This window comes from Somniosus microcephalus, chromosome 21 (assembly GCF_052327205.1).
Source record: "Somniosus microcephalus isolate GS21.2 chromosome 21, FLI_Smic_1.0, whole genome shotgun sequence".
Taxonomy (NCBI): domain Eukaryota; kingdom Metazoa; phylum Chordata; class Chondrichthyes; order Squaliformes; family Somniosidae; genus Somniosus; species Somniosus microcephalus.
In genome coordinates this window covers 40,540,472-40,566,079 of record NC_141007.1, presented here as the reverse complement: position 1 = coordinate 40,566,079, position 25,608 = coordinate 40,540,472, and the positions used below count along the sequence as shown (strand labels likewise).

At 43.5% G+C, this 25,608-nt stretch overlaps 1 protein-coding gene across 10 annotated transcripts in view; it reads right to left on the bottom strand.

The window, feature by feature from the left end:
• arhgap44a (Rho GTPase activating protein 44a) overlaps positions 1 to 25,608 on the bottom strand; it is a 349,392-nt gene that overhangs the window by 61,375 nt on the left and 262,409 nt on the right. For all 10 annotated transcript variants that reach the window (XM_085963457.1, XM_085963451.1, XM_085963454.1 and 7 more), the window contains exons 7-12: positions 22,201 to 22,318; positions 19,269 to 19,337; positions 14,241 to 14,322; positions 10,583 to 10,710; positions 9,371 to 9,482; positions 1,386 to 1,467 (exon numbers count right to left, since the gene is read on the bottom strand). In XM_085963457.1, the coding sequence (XP_085819583.1) occupies positions 1,386 to 1,467; positions 9,371 to 9,482; positions 10,583 to 10,710; positions 14,241 to 14,322; positions 19,269 to 19,337; positions 22,201 to 22,318 (591 nt within the window). The remainder of the gene's footprint in view (positions 1 to 1,385; positions 1,468 to 9,370; positions 9,483 to 10,582; positions 10,711 to 14,240; positions 14,323 to 19,268; positions 19,338 to 22,200; positions 22,319 to 25,608) is intronic.

Sequence of the window (25,608 nt, the reverse complement as noted above, 5' to 3'; positions counted from 1 at the left end):
TCCTTGTAACCGAGGGCTGCGCAATTGGTTCCTACCTGCCTGCTTGCCAGAGAACAAGAGCCCACCATTTACAAGGATGAGCAAGCAACTCACTCCCAGGCCTCTGTCAAAGAGGCCGTGAGGGGAAGGCCCAGTGCCCAGGTTGCCAATTTTTCTTCATGTGGGGAAGTGCCTAATTTCTGCTTAGTACCTCCCTCTGACAACACAAATGCTATGAGGAAACTGTGTGAAGAATATAGTCATGAATTTGGATAAGAAAGCACACAATGAGAAAGGGCCATTCAAACCAATTATATCTGCTCCTTCCATGGACTGTGGAAAAAATATTTTATCATGGACTCAACCCCATTATTTAATCTCTCAAAGTAAAATCCTACACAAGGTATTCATCCATCCCTACTATTCAGCCCTGCCTTACTGTCCTCCACTGATAAAACTCCCCCTCTTCGGCCTGAGTAACACAGGAACATTCATGTCTTGCCTTTGATCATTTCAGTTTATACTTTTCTATATAGCCTTCAATCAAATTCCCAACTAGATATTTATCCAGCTTCTTTTTGAATGAGTTAAATAAATGCTTATACTGAAAGTTGATTCCACATATCTAGTCTTCTGAGGAAAAAAAAATCTTCTGATTATTACTACACAACACAAAACATCAGGGCAATAATGCAATATATTGGGCCGTATTTTCCGATCGGAGGCTTCGGTTCGCAAGCGTCCCTGAGATCACCTGGGCCATGGGGAGCCAATCAAAGAAGGGAATCTCCCTTCATACACTTGATAGATAGACCTGTCAAATATATGAATGGAGATCAATGAAAAAACCTAGTAAAACTTTAAATACATTTTTAAAAAACCATCACCTTTTTAAAATTAGTTGAAATTACAAGAAATATTTTAAACAAAAATTTAATTTAAAAAAAAAATAATTAAAGTTTTTTACGGGGCTAAAAATAAGCTTACCTTTTTAAAAGTATTTTTAAATGATAATTGACTGAAAAAAAAATTTAAAACTTTTTTTCCAAACTCTTATCCTGGTAAAAGCAGGCCTTACGCGGAACTCTCCCCCCGCAGAGGCCCTTCTCCAGGGCAGGCGCCCGATCTGGCAAGAGGATTCTTGACAGATCGGAAATGCTGGTTTTCAGCACATGCCTGAAACCGGCATTTCCGATGGCCCTACGGGTGGGTACACAGCTCGTGCACACCCATAGGGATCGGAATATTCGGGCCAATAGTGCTTGCTATATGCAATTACCAGTATCAGCTAATAAATTGATTTTTTGTCTAGCTCAACATAATCCAGGATTATAATAAACAGGATGGTCTTTAAATCATAAATGGAGACAGCATGAAATTGAAAGAACTGATTATTAAATACTTACTTTGATGCCTGTATCCATTCATCATACAATTCAAACGTCATCAATGGTTCTGGTAGCTCTCGAAGATACGATTTAAGAGCTCCTTACAAAAGGAAGACAAGTTTTTTCATTTAGCTTGTGCAGCAAAAGATTTACTGTAAATGCTGGATGAAGCATATCATTTTCTTCAATAACCGGGTGGCTTGCAGACCACTGGTACATCTGTTTAAACCTAGTTTTCAATGTTAAAAGAAATTTCTTGGACCATGAAACCTGTGCAAACTCTCGCGCCCCCCCCACTGCCCCCCACCAACCACCCCCAAAAAATTAGATTCCTTTCAAAGTTTTTTAAACAAGTGGGATACAGAGTATAGGAAACCAATGGCAAATGATTTTATATGTTATTTTAAATGTTATATCATTGATTTACAGGAAATCAATAAAATAACCAGTTGCATTAAGTATGAAATACACAAGAGCATTCTCTATTAATTTATAGTGGGGTTGGCCAGAGCACGGGATGAGTGATCCTATAGTTTCTTCAACATTGCAAAATGCTATGACTGAAAATTCCACAACTCAAAACCAAACAGGCATCTATAAAAGGGATGGACTTTTTCAGAATTATCTTAACTTCTATAACTATATGTACATTAGAAAGAGCTTCATACAGCACTGAGATGTACCTTAAACTCTATTATGCTGCTAATGAGGTAGGGAGTCCTTTTGGGGCAGATATTAGATGAAGCAGAACTCCTGCCCAAACCATGAATGCACTCCAGTCCACATCCAAAATCTTGGGGTCAGGTTGGATTTGCATATTGTGGGCAGGAAATAGGGGTCACCCGCTCTAGCTGAGGAGAGAGGGCACCAGCAATGCCAGCTCACTATTTACAAAGCAAATAATGGTACCACTTTCCCTGGATAAAGTTATTAGTTACATTTAAATCTCTCCCCCTGCACACCCCTCCTCTCCACCACTACCCCCGCCACCCCCCAACCTCACCATGGCCCTTAGCAATGCATACACATTCTTCTGCTCAATGTTCCTCGGGTGAAAATGGCAGGGAATATACCTTATGACGTTTACCTCTAATTTGCATGATATCATAATACACTTGCCTACAGATGCGCTCACCCCCACTTTTGCCAGAATTTCTAATCTATCTATATATATAAACGGATACTTCTTTCTGTCTGTCTGTCTATCTGTCCTCACGTGTGCATCTGTCCGGCTATGCGCTCGAAAGTTATAGGGCATACCTACGCGTGCGTTACGTCGAAAGAAAGCTTACCGTTCCGAAACGGTCGTAAGCGTATTTACGTTTCGGCCGGACGAAAATCGCGCCCGCGGTATCCGAAAAACGTTCAAAATTCCGCTCATTAGCATCTCATTATCCGCTCATGAGCAATAGAGTGACGTCGAGGTCGACCAATCGTACGCCGGGTTCCTGGCGCGTGCGGGCAGGCCCTCCTACGGTCGAGTGATGGGACGATTGACCAATCCTACGCTTTGGTGACCTGACGGTCGACCAATTGGTGCGTGCGTGGGCGGGCCTTATCGTTCTGAACCGAGGTGAGTCGCCGCCATCTTGATTCTAAACTTTTCATTTCTTTTTCCCGCTTTCTGCGTGTTTCTTTTCAAATCTACATTTCCAGCAAAAAAAAAGTTGCTTTTAAAACACAAATTGTTTTTTAAAAAAGTTAATTAATTTGTAAATCTTTTCTCTAGCCTCTATAATTCTCCTACCTTTCACCGTTTTTCCAGGCCCGGGGCCTAGGCTTCTCCAACTGCCAGCAGTGCAACTCTAGACCCAGGCTCCCGGCCTAGGCAGAGACAAACACTGGCAGAGGAGAGAGGGTGTGCTGCCTCAGCTCCATTCCCAGGGTCAGTAGGTGGGGAGGCTTCATAAGCAACTGGGGTAGGTCGCTAGCCCCGAATAATAATCTGAAGATCCTGTGTTTGCAGCTGAGGAAATTTCTTCTGCAGACAGCCCCAGGTTAACGGCAGCCATCTTTGTCAAGGAGGGCGAAAAGTTTCAGTGCGACGCCATTTTGATTCAGTGTGTAACAGAGTGCCTGCGCGGCCATCTTAGTACAGGAACATAGAGTGGGTGGGGCTTCTGTGTTCCAAATCGGGTCCTGGTGACCGAGACAGACAATCGGCTGTGTGGGCGGGGCCTAATCTTTCCAACTGAAAAGCAAGCGGCGGCCATTGTTTGTGGTACAACACTGAGAGGTGAGGACCCCTTTTTTAATAAAAAGATTGGTGAGGTTGTAAAGTGTATGTTATAGAAAGATTTACCAAAAATGTTTTATAAGTACAGGAAACTTTGTGCTATCCGGAGGTGAGCTATCCGGCAATCTGGAGCCACCACAAAAATCAGCAGCCATTTTTTATTCTTTGTTTATTTTCCTTTGTTTGAACAGTCAAGCTGTGCAAGGTCTGTAGCTATAGCAACAGCTTTAGCTGCAGAGCTTATGGGCCACACCCAGTGTTTAGAAGCTGTTGCTAAGCAACAGTGTTTGTTGTCAAATACGGAGATAATCTCCGTATCTCTCAACATTAACTCTGGAGAGTAGGGCAGTTTTAAGGCAAGGCAGCAGCTCGGTCCCGTGGGTGCCGGATAGCACAAAGTTTCCTGTACTTTAAGTATATCTCCCCCCCTCCCTTTCCACCCCCACACCCCCCAGCCCCCCTCCCCCCCCACACCCCCTTCCCCCCCACACCCCACACCCCCTCCCCCCCACACCCCATCCCCACCCCCCCATCCCCCCCACACCCCACCCCCCCTTCCCCCACACCCCCTTCCCCCACCCCCCCTTCCCCCCACACCCCCTTCCCCCCCACCCCCCCACACCCCCTTCCCCCCCACCCCTTCCCCCCTCACACCCCCTCCCCCCTCCCCTCCTCCCCCTTTCCCATCCCCTCTCTCTCTCTCTTTCCCCCAGTCGCTCTCTCTCTTCCCCCCCAGTCGCTCGCTCTCTTCCCCCCCAGTCACTCTCTCTCTTCCCCCCGTCACTCTCTCTCTTCCCCCCCAGTCGCTATCTCTCTTCCCCCCGTCACTCTCTCTCTTCCCCCCCAGTCGCTCTCTCTCTCCCCCCCCAGTCGCGCTCTCTTCCCCCCCAGTCGCTCTCTCTCTTCCCCTCCAGTCGCTCCCTCTCTTCCCCCCCAGTCGCTCTCTCTCTTCCCCCCCAGTCGCTCTCTCTCTTCCCCCGCAGTCGCTCCCTCTCTTCCCCCCCAGTCGCTCTCTCTCTTCCCCCCCAGTCACTCTCTCTCTTCCCCCCCAGTCACTCTCTCTCTTCCCCCCCAGTCGCTCCCTCTCTTCCCCCCCAGTCGCTCCCTCTCTTCCCCCCCAGTCGCTCTCTCTTCCCCCCCAGTCGCTCTCTCTCTTCCCCCGCAGTCGCTCCCTCTCTTCCCCCCCAGTCGCTCCCTCTCTTCCCCCCCCAGTCGCTCTCTCTCTTCCCCCCGTCACTCCCTCTCTTCCCCCCCAGTCGCTCTCTCTCTTCCCCCCGTCGCTCTCTCTCTTCCCCGCCAGTCGCTCTCTCTCTTCCCCCCAGTCGCTCTCTTTCTTCCCCCCCAGTCGCTCTCTCTCTTCCCCCCCAGTCGCTCTCTCTCTTCCCCCCCGTCGCTCTACTCTTCCCCCCCGTCGCTCTCACTCTTCCCCCCCCGTCGCTCTCCCTCTTCCCCCCCGTCGCTCTCCCTCTTCCCCCCCGTCGCTCTCTCTCTTCCCCCCGTCACTCTCTCTTCTCCCCCAGTCGCTCTCTCTCTTCCCCCCCAGTCGCGCTCTCTCTTCCCCCCCAGTCGCTCCCTCTCTTCCCCCCCAGTCGCTCTCTCTCTTCCCCCCCAGTCGCTCTCTCTCTTCCCCCCCAGTCGCTCTCTCTCTTCCCCCCCAGTCGCTCTCTCTCTCCCCCCCAGTCGCTCTCTCTCTTCCCCCCAGTCGCTCTCTCTCTTCCCCCCGTCGCTCTCTCTTCCCCCCAATCGCGCTCTCTCTTCCCCCCAGTCGCGCTCTCTTCCCCCCAGTCGCTCTCTCTCTTCCACCCGTCGCTCTCGCTCTCTCTTTCCCCCCAGTCGCTCTCTCTCTCTCTTTCCCCCCGTCGCTCTCTCTCTCTCTTCCCCCCCAGTCGCTCTCTCTCTCTCTTCCCCCCCAGTCGCTCTCTCTCTCTCTTCCCCCCCCAGTCGCTCTCTCTCTTCCCCCCCCCAGTCGCTCTCTCTCTTCCCCCCCGCCCCCAGTCGCTCTCTCTCTTCCCCCCCCCCGCCTCCCAGTCTCTCTCTCGCTCTCTTCCAACAACAACATGCCCTCAAAAGACCCTCGGCACCGCCGGGCACTCCAGCTAGTAGGAATATAAAGTGGTGGAGATTTGGCGAAACTGGGATTCCAAATCCCACTCTCACTGCCCAGAAACCTCATTTTCTGACCCTGTCGCTGCAGAATTTCAGCTTTGAGCTACAGGCACCAACTTAAAGGAGAACGACTACAACCCCAATTGCTTGTTCAGGTAACTCCATTTGCAGTTAAATGAGCGTGTTCATATTATCCACGCCGAAGTGAGCTGCCCATCAGTCACCTAGCCTTCCCAGAGCACAAGGATTCTGAACCCACAGGTTATAGTAGAAGATCACTGTTGTCGCAGATAACTGAGTCAAGCCAATCACTGATAGGCAGTCCTCCATTCAGAGGGCTGGCAGAGAATAAAACCTGTCTCAGACTGTAGAAAGCTAGGAATTACACAATTAATCCTGGTTGATTCAAACACTGTGGGAAACAAAATAGAAAAGTCAAGAATAAGACTGAGTGGGTTGTTTGGGCATGTGAACTTTTTTTTTCTTGGCAACTGGGATTTGGCTTGATAAAAACCATATGTTGTACGTGGTTGTTGTGTATTGTATATACAAGTCACTCAAAGTCAGACTGGCCTTAAACCTTCAAGACTCAAAGCCACATTTTAACATAGTTTTAATCCCAACAATTTTTCAATGTTCAAGGGCAGCTGTAAAAGTCAAATTAATAATAAGAACATAAGAACATAAGAAATAGGAGCAGGAGTAGGCCAATCGGCCCCTCGAGCCTGCTCCGCCATTCAATAAGATCATGGCTGATCTGATCCTAACCGCCAATCCACTATCACAGAACCATCTCCTGAATCTAACAGAATTAGACACACGCAATAGGAGCAGGATCAGGCTACACGGCCCCTGGGCCCGCTCCGCTACCCACAGGGCCATGACCGATCCGAACCTAGACTCATGTCCAAATTCCTGCCCGCTCCCCGTAACCCTTAATTCCCTTTACTTCCAGGAAACTGTCTATTTCTGTTTTAAATTTATGTAATGATGTAGCTTCTACAGCTTTTTGGGGCAGCATATTCCATGGACCTACCACCCTCTGAGTGAAGTAGTTCCTCCTCATCTCAGTTTTGAAAGAGCAGCCCCTTATTCTAAGACTATGCCCCCTAGTTCTAGTTTCACCCATCATCGGGAACATCTTCCCCGCATCCACCCGATCCAACCCCTTCACAATCTTATATGTTTCAATAAGATTGCCTCTCATTCTTCTGAACTCCAATGAGTAGAGTCCCAATCTACTCAACCTCTCCTCGTATGTCCATCCCCTCATCCCCGGGATTAACCGAGTGAACCTTCTTTGTACTGACTCGAGAGCAAGTATGTCCTTTCTTAAGTATGGACACCAAAACTGTACGCAGTATTCCAGGTGTGGTCTCACCAATACCTTGTACAACTGAAGCAATACCTCCCTATTTTTATATTCTATCCCCCTAGCAATGAAAGCCAACATTCCATTGGCCTTCTTAATCACTTGCTGCACCTGCATACTAACCTTTTGAGTTTCGTGCACCAGGACCCCCAGATCCCTTTGTACTTCAGTACTTTCCAGTTTCTTGCCATTAAGATAATAACTTGCTCTACGATTTTTCCTGCCAAAGTGCATAACCTCACACTTTCCAGTATTGTATTCCATCTGCCAAATCTCTGCCCACTTACTTAGCCTGTCTATGTCCCCTTGCAGGTTTTTTATGTCCTCCTCACTCACTACTTTCCCTCCCATCTTAGTATCATCTGCAAACTTTGATATGTTACACTCGGTCCCCTCCTCCAAATCGTTAATATAGATTGTAAAGAGTTGGGGACCCAGCACTGACCCCTGCGGAACACCACTAGTTACTGATTGCCAGTCTGAGAATGAACCATTTATCCCAACTCTCTGCCTTCTGTTAGATAGCCAATCCTCTATCCATGCCAGAATATTACCCCCAATCCCGTGATTTTTTATCTTAAGCAATAATCTTTTGTGTGGCACCTTGTCAAATGCCTTTTGGAAGTCTAAATACACTACGTCCACTGGTTCCCCTTTATCCACCCTATACGTTACTTCCTCAAAGAACTCCAGCAAATTTGTCAAACATGACTTCCCCTTCATAAAACCATGCTGACTTTGTCCTATTAAATTATGATTATCCAAATGTCCTGTTACTGTCTCCTTAATAATGGACTCCAAAATTTTACCTACCACAGATGTTAGGCTAACCGGTCTATAGTTTCCAGCCTTCTGTCTACTGCCCTTTTTAAATAAGGGTGTTACATTAGCAGTTTTCCAGTCAGCCGGGACCTTTGCCGAGTCCAGGGAGTTTTGGAAAATTATTACCAATGCATCCACAATCCCTACCGCCACTTCCCTCAAGACCCTAGGATGTAAGCCATCAGGTCCAGGTGATTTATCCGCCTTGAGTCCCATTATTTTACCGAGTACCACTTCTTTAGTGATTTTGATCGTGTTTAGCTCCTCCCCCCCTTTAGCCCCCTGTTTGTCCAGTGTTGGGATATTCTTAGTGTCTTCTACTGTAAAGACTGATATAAAATATTCATTCAGTGTTTTTGCCATCTCCATATTTCCCACCATTAATTTCCCAGTCTGATCCTCTAATGGACCAACATTTACTTTAGCCACCCTTTTTCTTTTTATATAACTATATTAACTATATATATATATAATGCTGCATTTACAGGAAAGAAACTGCGTTAATGATGATAGGGGTAGATGAGGATAGGCAGCTAAGATTGTATTGAATTTGTCTTTTAAAAGGATTTGTGTTCAAGCCCAGGTAAAGTGTATGTGCCAATAACATTAAAGCATGCATCGAAGGTCTCAAACATGTGGGTTGCAAAAATGCTCATGACATGATTCTATTTTCTAAGCTCGCTTGCCCAGAGAGACTCTTGCAAAAAACCTGATGCACCATTTTCCCTGCCCCAGTTGCTTACAGCCATCATTTCTGCTATGTTCACTGCAGCACAATGACAATAAAAGCTGCACAAATCTCGATGTGAGAAATAGGATAAAATGTAAACAAGGTTTCAGGAGCCAGTCTGACAAGAAGGGAAGCTACGTTAATCACTAAACAAAGGATAGTTAAAGTAATGGTGTGGGTTATTAAAAATAATGCCCATTGAGAGACATTGCATATTTACTAAAAAAAAACCTATCTGATATGGAATACAGAAGACTATTTTGAAGAAATATAATAGAAGACTATTATATATAGTCTTCCAATGTGAATACTGTACTTTCAAATCTAGTACAGTATATTGACAAACCAAAACATTTAAAATAATTACAGCATCTATTTGACAAATTGAATGCAATGAAAAAATGAATTATTGGATTAATACATCCAATCTTTCAATCATACTGCTTTGAAAAGATTGATTTAATTCCCTGTCTTCTAGCCTATGACTGCATAGGCCAGACGACAATCTGATGCAACTTGAATCAGGCTAAAATGTTGTGTGAAACATAAATTGATCAGATTAGGTATAATTCAAATATAATCAAGATTAAGTCAGTACAAAAGCTACTGGTTACTATCTTAGAAGACCCAATATATATTTAAATGTTATAAATTTTATAACGGATAGAAATCAACCAGTGAAGGCAATTTTACAATACTGCCTTCAAAACCACAGCAGTTCATGTTGTACGACATACCTGCGACAGCATGGGGATCAACAGAATACTCTTGCACATCCAATACACCACAGTCAAGTGAAGCCTTCAGCTTCTTCAGTTTGGAGGCAGAAGCAGCTACCCGGAACAGGCCCTGGGGAACAAACTCTGATCAATATCACTGACAAACAATAACATCCAGACAACTCAGCAAGAACCACAAAAGGTCGCTTTCATTTGCAATACGCTGCTACTTTTGGCAAAGGTTCTCCTGTCGTGGTAGATTAATTGAGCAGCACTTTGCCCATGACCCGTAACATTCTGCCCAACCCCTCCAGCAGAAGCACAGCTGGAGAATCGTATCAGGGAACTGAGTGATCAGCCAAGCATGCGATATACACAGATAGGTCTTATGTAATTTATTTTAAGGGCACAAGACAAAGATGTTATTTGGTGTGCAGGGGGAGAATCGTTTTATCATTCAAGGATAAGAAAAAATCTGCAATTAGTGTCGCATTCACTAGTGTGACAGCCTCAAACAATGAGAGAACAATTTGTTCTGTGACTGCAGGTGATAATTCTGCAGTGTGACATAGCATTATTTAAGAATAGACCTGACATTGCACAGTGAACCAATGTGACTCAATGTGAAAAACAAGCACTCAATTCACGAGTGCCAATTCTAACATCGCTGAATGATTACAATCTCTATTTGTAAAGTCATGTTAATAGAGCCATTTTCTTTTACACTCTCCCCATCTAAAAAATATTCTCCTCTATTTTAGGCTGTTCCTGTGCGGGGCAAGGTTTCTACTGAAGACAGCAAGAAGACTATCTGCTGTAGCTGTCTGTCTATCCTTTTCTTGAGTCACCTGCTATGAGTGTTATAGAGGAAGGACATGGAAAGGTTTAGACCAGCTCCAATTCTTTTTCTTTCTATCACACTGCCAAAGTCAACGTGGCCGAGGTCACCATTCATTCCAATCATGTTCTTGCTGCGACAAATTTCCTTCTTATACAAGGAAGCATTTAAATACTGCTGTCACTCCAGTTTTATTTTGAACTGGATCGATGTTAAAATCCCATTGAGATGGAAAATGTATAGAAAGTGGGCCAGCTGGGAATAAAAGACGGTATTGTTCAACAAGTGCGCTCCAAAAAATCGAGATTACGCCATCAATTTGCAGCGGAAAGGCATCAAGTGCGGAGGCAGATTTATGCCAACCTGATGGGTGAAAGATAGGGATAGCTTACCTCTTCCTGCATTCCACACTCCAGCAACATTGTCACACAGGCCTCAACAGGAAACGCAATTTCTCTTCCACTTATTGCAAGGTGCTCTTCCAGTGGCTTGCCAAAGGAAGGCTTTTCTATCCAAGCCTCTTTAGCAGGAAATAAAAATGGAAATATTTCCAGACATTACCCAAAGGTTTTCATAATACATCCTAATGAGCTACTGTAAATAGAGTAGCCACATATGTCAGTTAACATCTCCCACAGGGCTTTATAATTTGATGTTGATTCTACTGGGACTCTGACCTACCACATTCTCATTCAACAGAAAAAAAAAGCAAGTTAACTTCAACACAGCAACATTTTTTTTTGGTTGAGAGTAGCTCTATTTTTTTCCTCTTCCCAAGAACAGTCCTGCTTATTTATTTAAAAAGCCGGCGGCACTTCACCCTCGAAATAAGATGACTGACGAGCTTTTCCCAAATTGATTAAAAATGGATGAATGATTATGTCAAAGTAATTATATTTTTGTCTTCTTCGTGGTTTTTTAAAATATTATTTGCTTTACCCCCCGTCTCACTCTTGAAGGCATTGGCTCCTTTCTGGGTCAGGCTACATGACTGCTGGTTGCTCTCCGCTAACTCATCCAGGTGATTATTCTTCATGTATAAGCTGAGGCAGTCCTGATTTTAACTCCCCGGGTCTCGGTGATGTCATCGGGCTGCAACATGTATATGTAATGAAGGACCCCTGTTGGCTCCGGGCACGTCTCCTTGCTGCCTGCTCAGGAGAGCGGGCTAAAATTGCAGATGTTGCCATCATGGCGGTTTTCGGACAGCTAAGAGCCAGGGCGATATTAACTGGCCACTCGCCAGGTTTCTGCTGAGCGAGTAGGGTTAAAATCGCCCCCAGTGCTGCAGCTTTCCATTTCCTGTTCTCACCCGACCACCAAATCACAACTCAAGCAGAGCTTGCTGGATATTGATGGCCTTAACAGAGGATTGCTGAGGCCAATTATAGCACCCAGCTGGCAGAGATCAACTAACTTGGCACAAGTCAAGGATCACACCTGGGACTGCTTCGTATGGTGCGGCTGCTCACTGCCTTAGCCTGCTGAACCACTGGCAGGGCCCACTCTCATCGATTTTGCTCTGCATTGATCAGGTGGAGTCAAGTCCCACTGAAAAAGTCTATTATAGCGAACATGCATGCAGTAAAGTTATAGTGATACAGTACATGGAAAATACATCAGTTGGTCCTATGCAGTTCAACACAATATTTGATAAGGTGATTACAGTCACTATGTAATATCACACGTATATTACAGCAACAATTCGCTTGTTCTAATTTCAGGTCAGGTCACGTATGAACTTTAAGAACCTGCACAAACACCTTTTAATAAATTAGAATTACATTACATGAAAACACATCTTTGTTGTTCAGTAATCTTAGAAACTGAAATCCTCCAAAGCATGATCAATATCTGCTAAAAAAAAATCCAGACAATTCAATTTACATTAGAGAAATCACAGTCTGTATAAAGCTCCGAAAGTAGTTGCCAAAACACAAATAGTGCGATTTAATATGTTGTAAAGCATCCCCTCCAAGTCACACACCATTCCGACTTGGAAATATATCGCCGTTCCTTCATAGTCACTGGGGTAAAATCCTGGAACTCCCTCCCTAACAGCACTGTGGGAGTAACTTCACCACACGGACTGCAGCGGTTCAAGGTGGCGGCTCACCACCACCTTCTAAAGGGCAATTAGGGATGGGCAATAAATGCTGGCCCTGCCAGTGACGCCCACATCCCAGGAGCGAATAAAAAAAGCCCATCATTTGAGTTTATAAACAGCAATCCTCCTTGTAATAGTAAATTGAACATGTTAACTGCAGACATAGCCTCAGTTAGCATTTGCAGTTTCTAAAACAAAATAACTGCAGAAAATATTACGGTAATTTATTTACAAGTTTGTTTTGTGGCTAATCTAAATACTGGACATGGGGAGAAAAAGTGAGTACAAAGCTGTGACAAAAATAGAACACCTTGCCGAAATAATTTCCTCATTTTGGGCTCAGAGGAGTTCCTGGTCTCCCTTCTCAAAGACATTTATGCTAAGCCAAATGTTTATGTTGCAACCAAGCTGCAGAAAGGAAGGATACTTTTATTAATACGATAGCAAAATAATGCGGATGCTGGAAATCCGAAATAACAACAGAAAACGCTGGAAAAACTCAGCAGGCCTGGCAGCATCCGTGGAGAGAGAAACAGAGTTAACTTTTCAGGTTGAAGACCTTTCGTCAGAACTGGAAAAAAAACAGGAAAGGGAATAGGTTTTAAAGCAAGTAGGGGCTGGGAAAAGGGGGAGCGGATGAAAGAACAAAAGGGAAGGTCAGCGACAGGATAGAAAGCAGGAGAGATTAAGAGACATTAAGAGTCATAGGGGGAGAAATTGAGTATAGCCCCGTTTGGGGCGCCAGCCTCGCCAGGGCGCTAAAAGTAGCGCCCTGGAAACATTCGCACCCGCCCACCGGAAATCGAGTGGTAGCGCCCCAAAGGGAAGCGCGGCGCTACTGGAGGCGCCCCGCATCCCTCTTGGGGCACTGCGACTGAATATCGTGGCGCAACGTGCCGCAGCACCACACGCTGCAGCACGTTGCGCTGCAGTATTGCAGGCCTTCCTCCCCTTCTTAAAGGGGAGGGGCCTTATGCAGCGCGATCTGGGGCCCAGCTGGGCCCCCGAGGATCGGGAGTGCAGGCAAAAGAGCCCAGCACCGAAGAGAAGTGCCGGGCTCTTGGAGCACAGCTGGCACTCCGCGGTGGGGGGGGGGGGGAGAGACGGAGTTCGGGAGCACAGGCAGGTGCTGGCAGGCAGCCAACAACAAAAATGACCGCCTCACACCTCTCCTTTAATTTGCGCCTCCCCGGCCGCAGGTAGGCCCCCCTGAACCGGTCGGACATAGCGTCCGGCAGTAAATCAGGGGGCGCTGCCAAATATCACGGCCTGGGCATCAGCGGGGCACTGCGCACACCGATTACGTCATCGGCAGCGGCACAGCGCTAACGGTTAGCGCCACCACTAACGTCCCGCGGAATTTAGCAGGAGGCCTGGACAGTGCCGCGCCCGGGTGCCAGTTGGCTTGCGACCCACTTAGCGCCCTCTTAAGGCACTAACGGGTGGCGCAACCTACTGAATTTCTCCCCCATTAACTTTTATTAAGTCTGGCTCAATGGGAACATAGGAACATATGGGCCTGCAAAGCTCACACTAGACAAAACCAAGATACCTCTCCTGGGCTGTTCCCTCAACACTAGGAAGTACTTCTCCCCAGTTAGTCTTCTCAGCTTTACTGGTAGGTTTTTAGCATTTAATGCAGCTCCTTGCTTACATGCTAACAAAATATGTTAATATATGTCTTTTCTGAAATTCTGTTTGAGACTTAGCAAAGCTACTAAGTAAGTTCACATACATTTTTATGAAATATTAACAAGTTACGTATTTTCTCACTGCAATTATGACTCCTTACTTGCAAAAGAACCGAAAACTTTGCCAAAGTTATCACAGGGCAGAGTACAGGCAGAAGGCCACTTCCACTATTGCCTCAAATATAACCTAAAGTAACCCAAGAACTTTTATTATCAATACAGAAAAGCAGGAGCACACTGAAATGTTCTTACCTTGTTGTGCTTTAATTTGAGGCAGTATACTCTGTAAAAGCACTAACGACTTCCTGTGATATTCTGCTTGCAATTCTATTAACTGGGAAAAACATGATTTACAGTCAATTTAAGCACAGACGATAATGAAACACCCCCAGTTTGAGTTCACCATACTTCGCAACAATTGACAAACCAAAATCTGAAGTAGTGAGAAAAGAATTGGGTCAGAAATGTCAATGAATTGGAAAGATGTATTGTCCTTTTGGGTACAGCATAGATTTTACCACAATGATACCAGGGCTTAAAGAATTAAATTATGAGAGAAGTCGCAGAAACTTGGTTTGTATTCCCTTGAGTTCAGATGGTTGAAGGGTGAACTCATCAAGGTGTTTAAAATGGTAACGGGATTTGATAACGGAAATACAGAAAAGCTATTTTCTCTAGTGGGGGAATACAGAAAAAGGGGCATAATCGTAAAACTAGAGCTAGGCCATTCAAGGATTGGAATGAGGAAGCGCTTATTCATACAAAGGGTAGTGGAACTCTTTCCCCCAAAATGCTATGGTTGCCTCAAGATTGAGTTGCTTAGATTTTTGTTAGGTAGGGGGATTAAGGAATATAGAGCAAAGGTGGGAAAATAGAGTTGAGGTACAGATCAGCCATGACCTAATAGAATAGCAGAACAGGCTCGAGGGGCAGGATGGTCTACTCCTGTTCCAATGTGTATAATTTTTATTTGAAATTTAAGACTGAAGAACAAGATGTAAAACAAAAACCAAGCTCCTCAAAAGGACTGCAGTAGTTGGAAAGTATGATTCATTGGTCTTACTGAAGTGCATACCATAAAGCGTACAATACATATAAAGAAAAAGAGACAAAGATAATGTGACAATGGGTTTATATCACAGCTATAATGGTGGTACATTATGAAGGAATGTTCTCATACGGCTGTTTTGATTTCTGAGCTTTTGCTCCAAAGGCAATTTTCTTTGAAAGATAGAGGAGGGTCATTGAATATTTTCAAATACTAAGCAGGTTTCACCTGTAAATTAAAAATGATCAAACTCTTAGCTAGTGTACTAAGAAGCATCACACTTTAAATAAAATTACTCTTAATTGAACAATGAAATGAGCCACAATTCAAACTGATTTTTTTTTTCCAAAAAGATCTTTTCTCTCCTAAAACATCAGTGTTACAAATTTCAGGTCTTCACAAGATATTCTCATGGGTTCAGCACCACCGGTGCCTTCTGCAAGTGGACCCCATGTCCCCAGCAATCAGGAGTTTACCCTTACTGCCCAATATCTAGTCATACCCAGGGCTTGTAACAATGAAAACCAAGTTGTGTGAACTGGATACCGTAATCTCGCAAATGCCTCAATGTGCATTTCTCTATCTTCCAGAAGGCAAACTGATGAACACTGTCATCAGACGAGGCCAATTATAAACCAACAGGTTGTTTTATTTTACATATAGTATGCGATGAACAAAATAATGTTTCCAGTGAATTTTAACCTATTTCATAATGCTCCTGTAACATAGATAATAAAGCAGAGCACACTATCCCTGTTAGCAGTTCCTCTCCAAGTCACACACCATCCTGACTTGGACATATATCACCGTTCCTTCATCGTCGCTGGGTCAAAATCCTAGAACTCCCTCCCTAACAGCACTGTGGGAGTACCTTCACCACACGGACTGCAGCGGTTCAAGAAGGCATCTCACCACCACCTTCTCAAGGGCAATTAGGGATGGACAATAAATGCTGGCCTTGTCAGCGACGCCCACATCCCATGAACAAATTTTAAAAAGTACATTTTTCTGACCAGCAATTCCACTGAAACTAGTCAGCACTAAACTTAAGCAGGAAGCTCTCACTTTCTGTCTCTGATTTCCTTACCATACATCTGCAGACTCTCGTATCCTTTCTTAGCTGGACAGGAAGCCAAAGGGTTGACCAATGACCCTCCTCCAACTCTCCCTGTCTGGGATTGGTCAGTCAAGTTGCCAATTAAACCTGCTATTGCATCACCTAGAGGTGGGTACCCGGCAACTAACCCCTGCTGAATTTGCATGAACTAAGTCATTCCAATATATTATACATGAACATTTTCAGGAACGACTTCAACAACCTCCATTGTCTCAAACTGATGTAGTATGTAGGAAGTGCTATTCTGGACAAACGCTTCATCTGAATTCTAATCCACAAACCCAAAAGCTGTGCCTTGTGCATTTAATCTTTGTTAGCTATCATTTAGGTATCATCCTAATCCAAAATTTCTTCTAGGCCAAATAAGGCAAAAATCCTAAAATGTAACCGTAAGGTTACGTGAAATTTGGCAGTGGATCAACTACATTCAGTACATAGGCCATAAAAATTGAATTATAGACAGCCCTTTGGGCTTGAATCATGAACCCAGTCCAATGGGAATGAATAGGAAGGGGTTTGGTCCAAATGAATTCTACTAATGGAAGCAAAGGGAAGTGATTTGGTACACTGGAATTCTGTTAACTCGGAATGAAGGAAAGTGCTTTGTGATACAATGCAATTCTATGTACTGGGAAGTAAAAGGAAGTGCTGTTATACAATGATTTTATGCATCAGAGAGTGAGGGGAAGTGGTCTGGTCCATTGGGATTCCATACTTAGATTGGTTTGTATTTATGTGGACTTACTGAATTAAAAGTAAGTACTAACAGTGGATGCAAATATAAGATATATTGGCCTAGAAATTCAGTTGGCGCCGCGCCAGGGCTTTAGCGCCAGAAAGTTAACGCCGGCGCTAAGTCCCCCTGCGCGCGCCAAAAATTCAGTAGCGCCGCGCCCAAACGGCTGCCGGCGCTACTGAAGGGTGTTTGCGCCTGAAAATGGGCGCTACCTGCCGCATTGCGGCGCTATTCCGGCGCTGCGGCGCCCGATGCGGTGCGGCAGGCTCGGGAAGTGCAGGCCTCCTCCTTCAGTTAAGGAGGAGCTGCCTGCACCCGCCCGCTGGCCGGTAAAATCTTCACAAAAATGAGCCCGCACCTCGGGGAATTGCCGGGCTCGCAGCCCAGAAGCATCTGTTCCGCGGGGGGGGGGGTGGAGGAGTCCGGGGAGGGAGGTGCGGGCAGGCGGCCGGCGGGAAAGCGGCCGGCCGCCGCGCGACCTTAATGCGCCGGCGCAAACTCCTGTAAGACTCGGTTGCCAGAGTCTTAGTTGCGGCTGCCACGGGCGAGGCGGCCGCAACTCAATTTCGGCGCTGGGGCCCGTCACCACGGCAACCGGGACGCTGCGCACACCGATGACGTCATCGGTGCCGGCGCAGCGCAACCGGTCTACCGCCGATGGTAGGGCCCCAGGGAATTTCTGAACCGGCTGTAAGTCCAGCGCAATGACCTCTAGCGCCGCAAAATGGGCGCAAAGCCCACTCAATTTCTAGGCCATTGTGTAAATAATTACAAGCAAAATCAAAAGGCTGAATTTGCCAGAAGTTCACTGGGTACAGGTGTAAATACATTTTTCAGCCCTCACAATCGATAAGAAAGGCCCAGTCAAGGTACAGGCACCAGCTCCCAAGTAACTGTGGGAAGATAAGGGCCAGCTGAATTTGTTAGAAAGGTATTAGACTATTTTCTTATTTTGGAAGGTCATAATAGACTCAACATAGCGGGGACAGAACTTACTCGCTAATAGTAGTTTTTACCTGTGTGCAATGACCTGTTTAAAGGTTTTAGGGGAAAAGAGGCAGATGACAGGAGCTCCGACTGGAATTAACCAAAATTTTAATTTATCCGTTGCCTATTTCAGAAGCAAGAAAGTAGTCAGAAAAGTGAAGGAAAACGAGACCGAATAACCACTGAAGTGTCGGCAGCTATTTATCAAGCTGTACTGATCAGAGCTCCTGCCTAGAAATGTAGGAGTTTCTCTCCCCTCCTTCACAGCAACAAAGTCAGGCTTAAATAAAATCGCAAAGTGCTATCTTTCTTAAGACTATTAAATTAGCTCTGCATATTGTATATAACAATGACATAATATTAGACATCTGTATGTGATTATAAGGCAGCTATGTCATGGAGAGGCACCCATCATGTCAAACCACAAGAGACTACAGCCCTCTATCATCTGAACCCCAAGTTAAGGGTGCAGCCTAAATTCAAGCCAGACTACTTAATATCATAAATACACATCCTACAAAATTCACAGGGTGGTTTTATTTAGTTTTGGGTCCATTTTGCTTTTGATGGCTGGTATATGGGTGGGCAATGCCCTCCGTTTTGCTGATATGCAGTGGCGATCGCAATATAAGATTAGTAACTGCGATGAAATCACTCCAAACTTATGCAGGAAAAAATTATTGCCAGGAAATAATCTAACAGCATGGAACAGTTGTAATAGAAAGAGCAAGGTAATAGAGGTAGAATCCTTGAAGTCATTTAGGAGATGAATGCTGTGATTGTCGAGTTCGCTAGATGGTCAAGCAAAGATGAGTCTCGCATGGATTTGTCTTGTGATCTTATCTTGCGACAAAATATGAATCTGGCTCTGCCCAATAAACAGAAACTATCTAAACTGTAATAATACACTAATGTGCTTTTATATGGGTACCAAAGACACACAAAAGGTTTTCTCACAAACAGAAGACCACCTGGAACACATAGACAAAGGTAAGATATTTGGTTTGTTCCAACAGGTGTCTGATCCCCTGAGGGATGCTCGCATGGAGTGCAGCCCACTGCATTGCTGCTACCGACCCAGAAGTAATAATCCATTGGACTGTAGTAACATCTCAACTGAACTGAATTACCTTCAAGTGAAACTGACATTCTTCACACAGAATAAAATGAATAAAAATAAAACATTTAAATTCATAACAAGATTTTCTCAAGTACCCAGTGTTCTGTTTGTTGGGGCAATTATGACAGCCAAGCTGATCAGAGGACTTTTAAATCAAATGTAGCATTCCAGGCTTGTAATTCACTGAGGGGACGGATTCTGATCAGTTTTAAGCTTTAACATTTATTTTTTGATTTTTATTGCAGTCATCCTTATATTTCTATTGTACTCACTGTCTGAAAATAATTTGCATAGTCTATTTCTTTGGCCACAAAAGTGTACATGTCCGCTGCCAGTTGATCCTGCATTTGACAGAAAAATGGAAATACGTTAGTGAATTACACAACAATGAAGATGTTCTAGATTAGATTTGGCTTGTTTTTTGGAATGATAGTGAATTATACTAAGAGTCATTTTTGAGAATGTGTGGGTGTGTTACTAATAATGTAGTCACCTCTTGTTTAATTATGTTTTAATATGCCATTCAAGGTACTGTGTGCTATACCGCTGAGATTCTATTTTAAATGTAAATGATCTGGAGGAATATTCCCAATTGCCTGTTCATTCTCTGCAAATGGTTTAGTTTCCAGAACAGGACATCACCAGGCAACAGAAAAGGGGGCAGCTGGCTGATTAGTGACCTTTGGTCCCTCATGTTAATATGAAAAAAAATCATCCTTGGCCATATTGATTGAATTGGTAATGATGTAGCTGGAGTACTGCTCTGGTAAGTAACTCTAATTAAAAGATATTAAAAATAAGACTCCAATTTTGCAGCTGAAGTGTTAGGCTATACTCTCTCTCTCTCTCTCCATTTAATGTCACCACAGGTGACCAAAAGTTGGCCTTCAGTTTCAAACATTACAGCACATTTGTACAATTTCTCCCCAAAATATTACAGTGCTGTAAAGCAGTCATTACTTGTATAATTAGGGGAATCTTGACGATTAACTAAAATAAATTTTCTGCATAACATACACATCTTTGTGTATTATACAACTATGCTTTACATACTCACCTTCAGGTTGGTGAGGCATTGTTCACCTGTGTGCTACGAGATTTTGGACCAATTATAGTCTTATTCTTATCTTCTGGGAGATTATAGCATTCACTACCAACCAACAGGAAGGCTGTTGCAAATTCTCGTACCCTGTGCTGTCAGAGTACAGCAAGCAGAGACAATGGAATTGTTTTGTGATTCACATGTACAGAATCCAAAATGGAGGATTTGACAGCCTTGGGGTATGGATATATAATTCTAAGCATCCCCAAGAAGTATTTGGTATGTAAAAGATGCAGATACAGGAGTTTACATGAGCCTTAATGGCAGTAAAAGACTCATCATCTCAGTGTTCCTCACAATGTAATAAGTTCTGAGCAATGTTTGAAATGTGAAAACTAATGAGGTTGTTATACATTAATACCTATTATTTAGCATGGCTATCAGAGGTTTACGCTTTTATCTATTAATTGAATGTATTGATACAGGATAAACCAGTTAAGCTCAAAATCTAGTTTACAATGGGTTCTTGACCAAGGGTGGCTAACAGACACAAAACAGTACAGGAGCCAAACTAGACACAACACGGCACACACGAGAACCTTCAACATTTCTAACTTCTTTGCTGTTACCACTTTAAAGTCCTTCGCATCTTGGAGGTGGCTCTTGACCAAAACTGAATGAGGAACAACTTGTATTTAATTGTCATTATCTGCCTGTAAGTGAAAGAAATGTTTCTATATAGTTTGTGCTTTACTTGAGGGCAGACTATATTGCAGTCTGTGTTTTTTTGTTTATGAATCTACTTTTAATAAACAGGTTATGTTAGTTTCCCTTCAATGGACAGTTGGAGCCATTTGAGTTTGTCAAAGGATATTTAATTTCAGAGAATCATAGAAATGACAACACAGGAGGAGGGTATTCAACTCATTGGACTGCAGTTAAATAGGACACTAATTGCCAAACTTTGTAATATTTGTAGTTTTTGTAGAAACCGACTACAGGTATTTGAGCACTGTCTTTGTACTATATCTTTCTAAATCAGAGTGAGGCAGAATCACTGTAACTGATGCTGTCATCTGAGATTTAAAAAATTCCATCCTTCCTACAATTTAACTTCTCACATTTTTGTCTTTTGGTTTCCTTTTCATTGTGAGAAGAATTACTCTAGTTCCTATTGGTAGTAATATCATAATTCATTAAGATTCACCTCTGGTGGATATATTTAGTGAAATAATAAATGTGTTCAAAAAATGACCAAAGCAATTCTTCTCCAACATCATCCTGTTTGCAATCAAAAACGTGATGACATCATCTCTTGGGCAAACACATCCATGTCATAGTACTGACTTACTAGCACTGTTATAATTAGAAACGGCCTTTAAAATGCTCATAATTTTGTTGCCTTATATACACAATTACACCTCAGTCAAACCCTCTTCCTATCAGTTGATCCTATTAGAGCTCTGTCTGGTCTGTAGTCATAAAACATGACTTCTTCTGGTCAGATGACACAGGGGCTTCACAGAAAGACTCAATGGCAAGAAAGCAGAAAATACAAACCAAAATTTAACAGGAAGACTGAAATGGTAGACATTACCATATTATTGTAAAATATATATATATTGGGAGCCTGCTCAAATTTGTAACATTATCTCAAGAATTTAGATAGTTGTGTCAACCAGTCACACTTTGTAGGTTATGAGATCATCCAAACCCTTCTGTAGTGTCGACGCCCTGGAACATACTCCTCTACTTAATTTGATCCAGACAGTTATTACTCATAGAAACATTTTAAATACATTAGCTAAATATTTCAATACAGGGCTTTAATGAATTAAAGAAACTTTTCTGATTGAATTTTATCCTGATCACTATCCAATGATCCTTGCTGGAAAGCAGATACGTGTAGTCAACTGAGAGTAGGAGTGCGCTGGACTCTGATGGTCTGCATGGTTGAATTGCCTACCAACACTCACTAACCAGGCTCATGCAAAGGGCCATGTGGGTGAGATTCTGGAGCACTGCCCGCACCTGTGACAGCTTAGCCCCACTCCTTTTATAAAATGTGAACAGTGTAGAATTTGTTCAAAGTGCTAAGGCTTGTTGCTCTGTGGCTCAAAAAACAGCACAGGAATGTATAATACTCCAGTAATGGCTGGTACCCTGCAGATCTCCACTCGATTCGCTGCTTCTTCCATTTCTTCCCTGAGTGCGTCAGCCTTGGCACCAGACGACTGCAGATTGCTCGACAGCCCTGATGACTTTGAAGACTGTTGCCACCTGATTGGAGAAGAAAAGGAGCTGTGAGCAAAATGTTTCAAATGGCCAAAGCAAATGGTACACAGATCTTTAAAAGTTTTTATTTCAGTTATATCGGAGCGTATAGCTAATTGATGAAGAGCTATGAGAACCGATGTTGGCTATTTTGGTTCATCAATTTCTTACAGACCTCATATATCGAATGCTCGCTGATACTTTTCACTCTACACATGACATGTGTCCAAACACAATGTGATATGTTCTTGACAGCCAGTTAATGTATGACAACATCCACACTAATGGATTGCAACTTATCACTGTGGGTTTACTGAGTGATAGCCCAGTTTACCAGTCAATATATATGTATTTATTAAAATACATAGCTTAGCACTGTCGGCATTTACAAATTTTCTTGAATTGTTCCCAAACAGGCATGTCACTCAAAGGTGATCCTTACAGAATGCCATTTTATTGCATATTTTTGCCACAAATGCTTTCTAACAAATGTATTTCAATACAAGTTACCTTCCTTGGTTATTGTGCTCCCACTAAATAAAATCAATCCCTTTAATTCAGTTCCTTCAGGAAGCTTCCCATCAACATCTTTTATAAAGTTCATCAACAACAGGTAATTTTTGAAGCAGATTAAAAATAAATTCCTCATCTGGTTCAAACTTCATGCTTTAACTGAATCAGCAAAGCCTGCTAAAGCTCGGTGTCTCACTTTAAAAAAATAAAACACATTATGCACTCCACACATAATCATTAATTTCTCTCAATACTTTTCACTCTGGAAATAGATAGACTTGGAACAATAATAAATGTTGATTATTTGAAGAAAAGTAAATAAATGGCTGTAGGAAGCTTTATCCCTGTACAGGCAGGTGTACAAAAGAACAGCTGGGGTAGGAAAGGGTTGTGCCCCAAAATCTGAATAAACTACAGCAGACTACCCTCTGCTTTGTCCTCAGTTGTACATTCTTGCTCGATGCTCCCATACCACTCAGCTCCTGTGCTGGGTCAACAGTGCGGTCAATCTGTCCCCAGCTGCCAACATCAATGATGCTCTTGGCTGGATGCTGAGTGGCAAATGAGAGTCACCCAGTGACAATTTATTGACTGATAGTCCCTGCCCCAGTTGGTACGCACCGTGCAGAGGTCAGGAGCCTTCTTGTTACACTGCTCCCGAGCTGGAGAATCAAATCCCAGCGGGGGAGCTGCATGGCCTGGAAGTGGTCCTCCACTCCTTGGTGCTGTATGCCAAATCTCTAAACTCTGGGTCACCGGTGCAGCAGATGTGCATGCAATTTATAACACAGAACAGCTTTGCTTAATTCGATGCGAGGAAAACTTCAATTCAGAGATAGTAACTGACTGCACCATTCAAGCTCCAGCTTTAGTTTTTCTGGGTTGGAAACAAGCTGGCTTAATGAACGTCATCATTCTAGCAAATACCCTGAGCTACAGTTGGTACGTGTTTTTCGATCACATTTTCTGTGTTTAAAGTTGATGCAGTGATAGCATCAGGAGGAGCACTGTGAATTTGATGCTACCACTGTGGATAAATATGCAGCAGTGGCTGACCTATGCTTGACCTGAAGAACAGCATTCCACGTACTGCAGAATAATGTGGTTATCAACAGAATAGTAGGGAAGAACACACAGTATAAATTATATGGCCAAGTAATGCATCGAGTGTATATTATATAGAGAACAAGAGATGGTTTAGAATGCATCAAGGGGTCTTTCCCACAAGAGAGCTTTGGATAACATAAGCTGCAAAAGTGAAGCTTAAACTGTTTATAAATTTCATCCAAATATTAAGAAACACCCTCCTGACCATTTAAAAAAAATGATTACTGATCGATCTCCCATGGCATTGATTACAGGTAGTCTGTTAATTTTTAACTTCTAAATGAACCTGTCCCATTAAAGCAGGTTTTAACGTGTGTAAGATTTTCATTACACTACCATTCCGATCCCACCCGAAAATGGCAGCAGAAGTCGACCCAATAAACCTCGAATTGAAGATCTAAACCTGCATTTAATATCAAAATTCAGGTTTAGTTGTCCATTCTCAGTCCTGCCTTGCTTGTATGCACCAAACCCAAATGAAATCATAGAATCATAGAATAGCACAGCACAGCCATTCGGCCCATCGAGTCTGCGCCGGCTCTTTCAAAGAGCAATCCAGTTAGTCCCACTCTCCCGCTCTTTCCCCATATCCCTGCAATTTTTTCTCCTTCAAGTATTTATCCAATTCCCTTTTGAGGGCTACTATTTAATCTGTCTCCACCGCCCCATCAGGTAGTGCATTCCAAATCCTAACCACTCATTCTGTAAAGAAAGTCTTTCCCCATGTCGCCTCTGGTTCTTTTGCCAATCAAAAAAAAAATGGCAGCAAATATTCAAACAGCTTCCACGGTTAACAGAATGGTTCCAGTTTCTTATTGTTATCCCATGGTTGGAAGTGCAAGTGTGGATGTTGGGTGAAAAAGTGGATCAGATTCAGTTGTGATGCTTCACATAATCAAATAGCCTGGCTTCACTCACTGCCCAGGGTGAAACAAGAATAATAGCTGCTTGGGAGGTAAGGTACCATTAGGGCTGCCAGTCTCTGTAGCCAGACTACGAGCCAAGCCATTGTTATGAGTATAATAATATGGTTATAAGAAAGTAATTTATAGCAGTTTCCTTCACAACATAGATTGTATCTCATGTCAAATATTTCTTTCTGCTCTTGAAATACTATAACGGTGGGCCAGGCACAAAATCTGTTTGGCCATGGAATTTCCTAATCTTTGCAGCCAGAGAATGGTCCAGCGTGACCTGGAAAACTTAAAGTGCTCCTACTCCATGTGAGGCACTGTGAATCGGAGAGCTTTACACTCTACACCTAAATGGAAACCATTTGATGACAGTTTGCTACTGATTTGATGAATCTTGATGCAAACCCACAGCTTCCATAGAAACATAGAAGATAGGAGCAGGAGTAGGCCATTCAATGAGATCATGGCTGATCATCCATACTCAGTACCCTGTCCCTGCCTTCTCCCCATATCCCTTGATCCCTTTAGCCTTAAGAAATATATCTAACTCCTTCTTGAATATATTTAATGAATTGGCCTCCACTGCCTTCTGCGAACAATGTCATAGAAGTTATTCCTTTAAAGCAACAAAAATAAAAATAGCTCTGCGGTTGTTTTAGCAGGAAGTGGAAGACCATGTTAACTGATCAGTTCATCAATAGCAGTGGGGTTGCCAGCGAAATATTTGCTGTTTGGTACAAGATTTTCTACCATGTGCAGCTA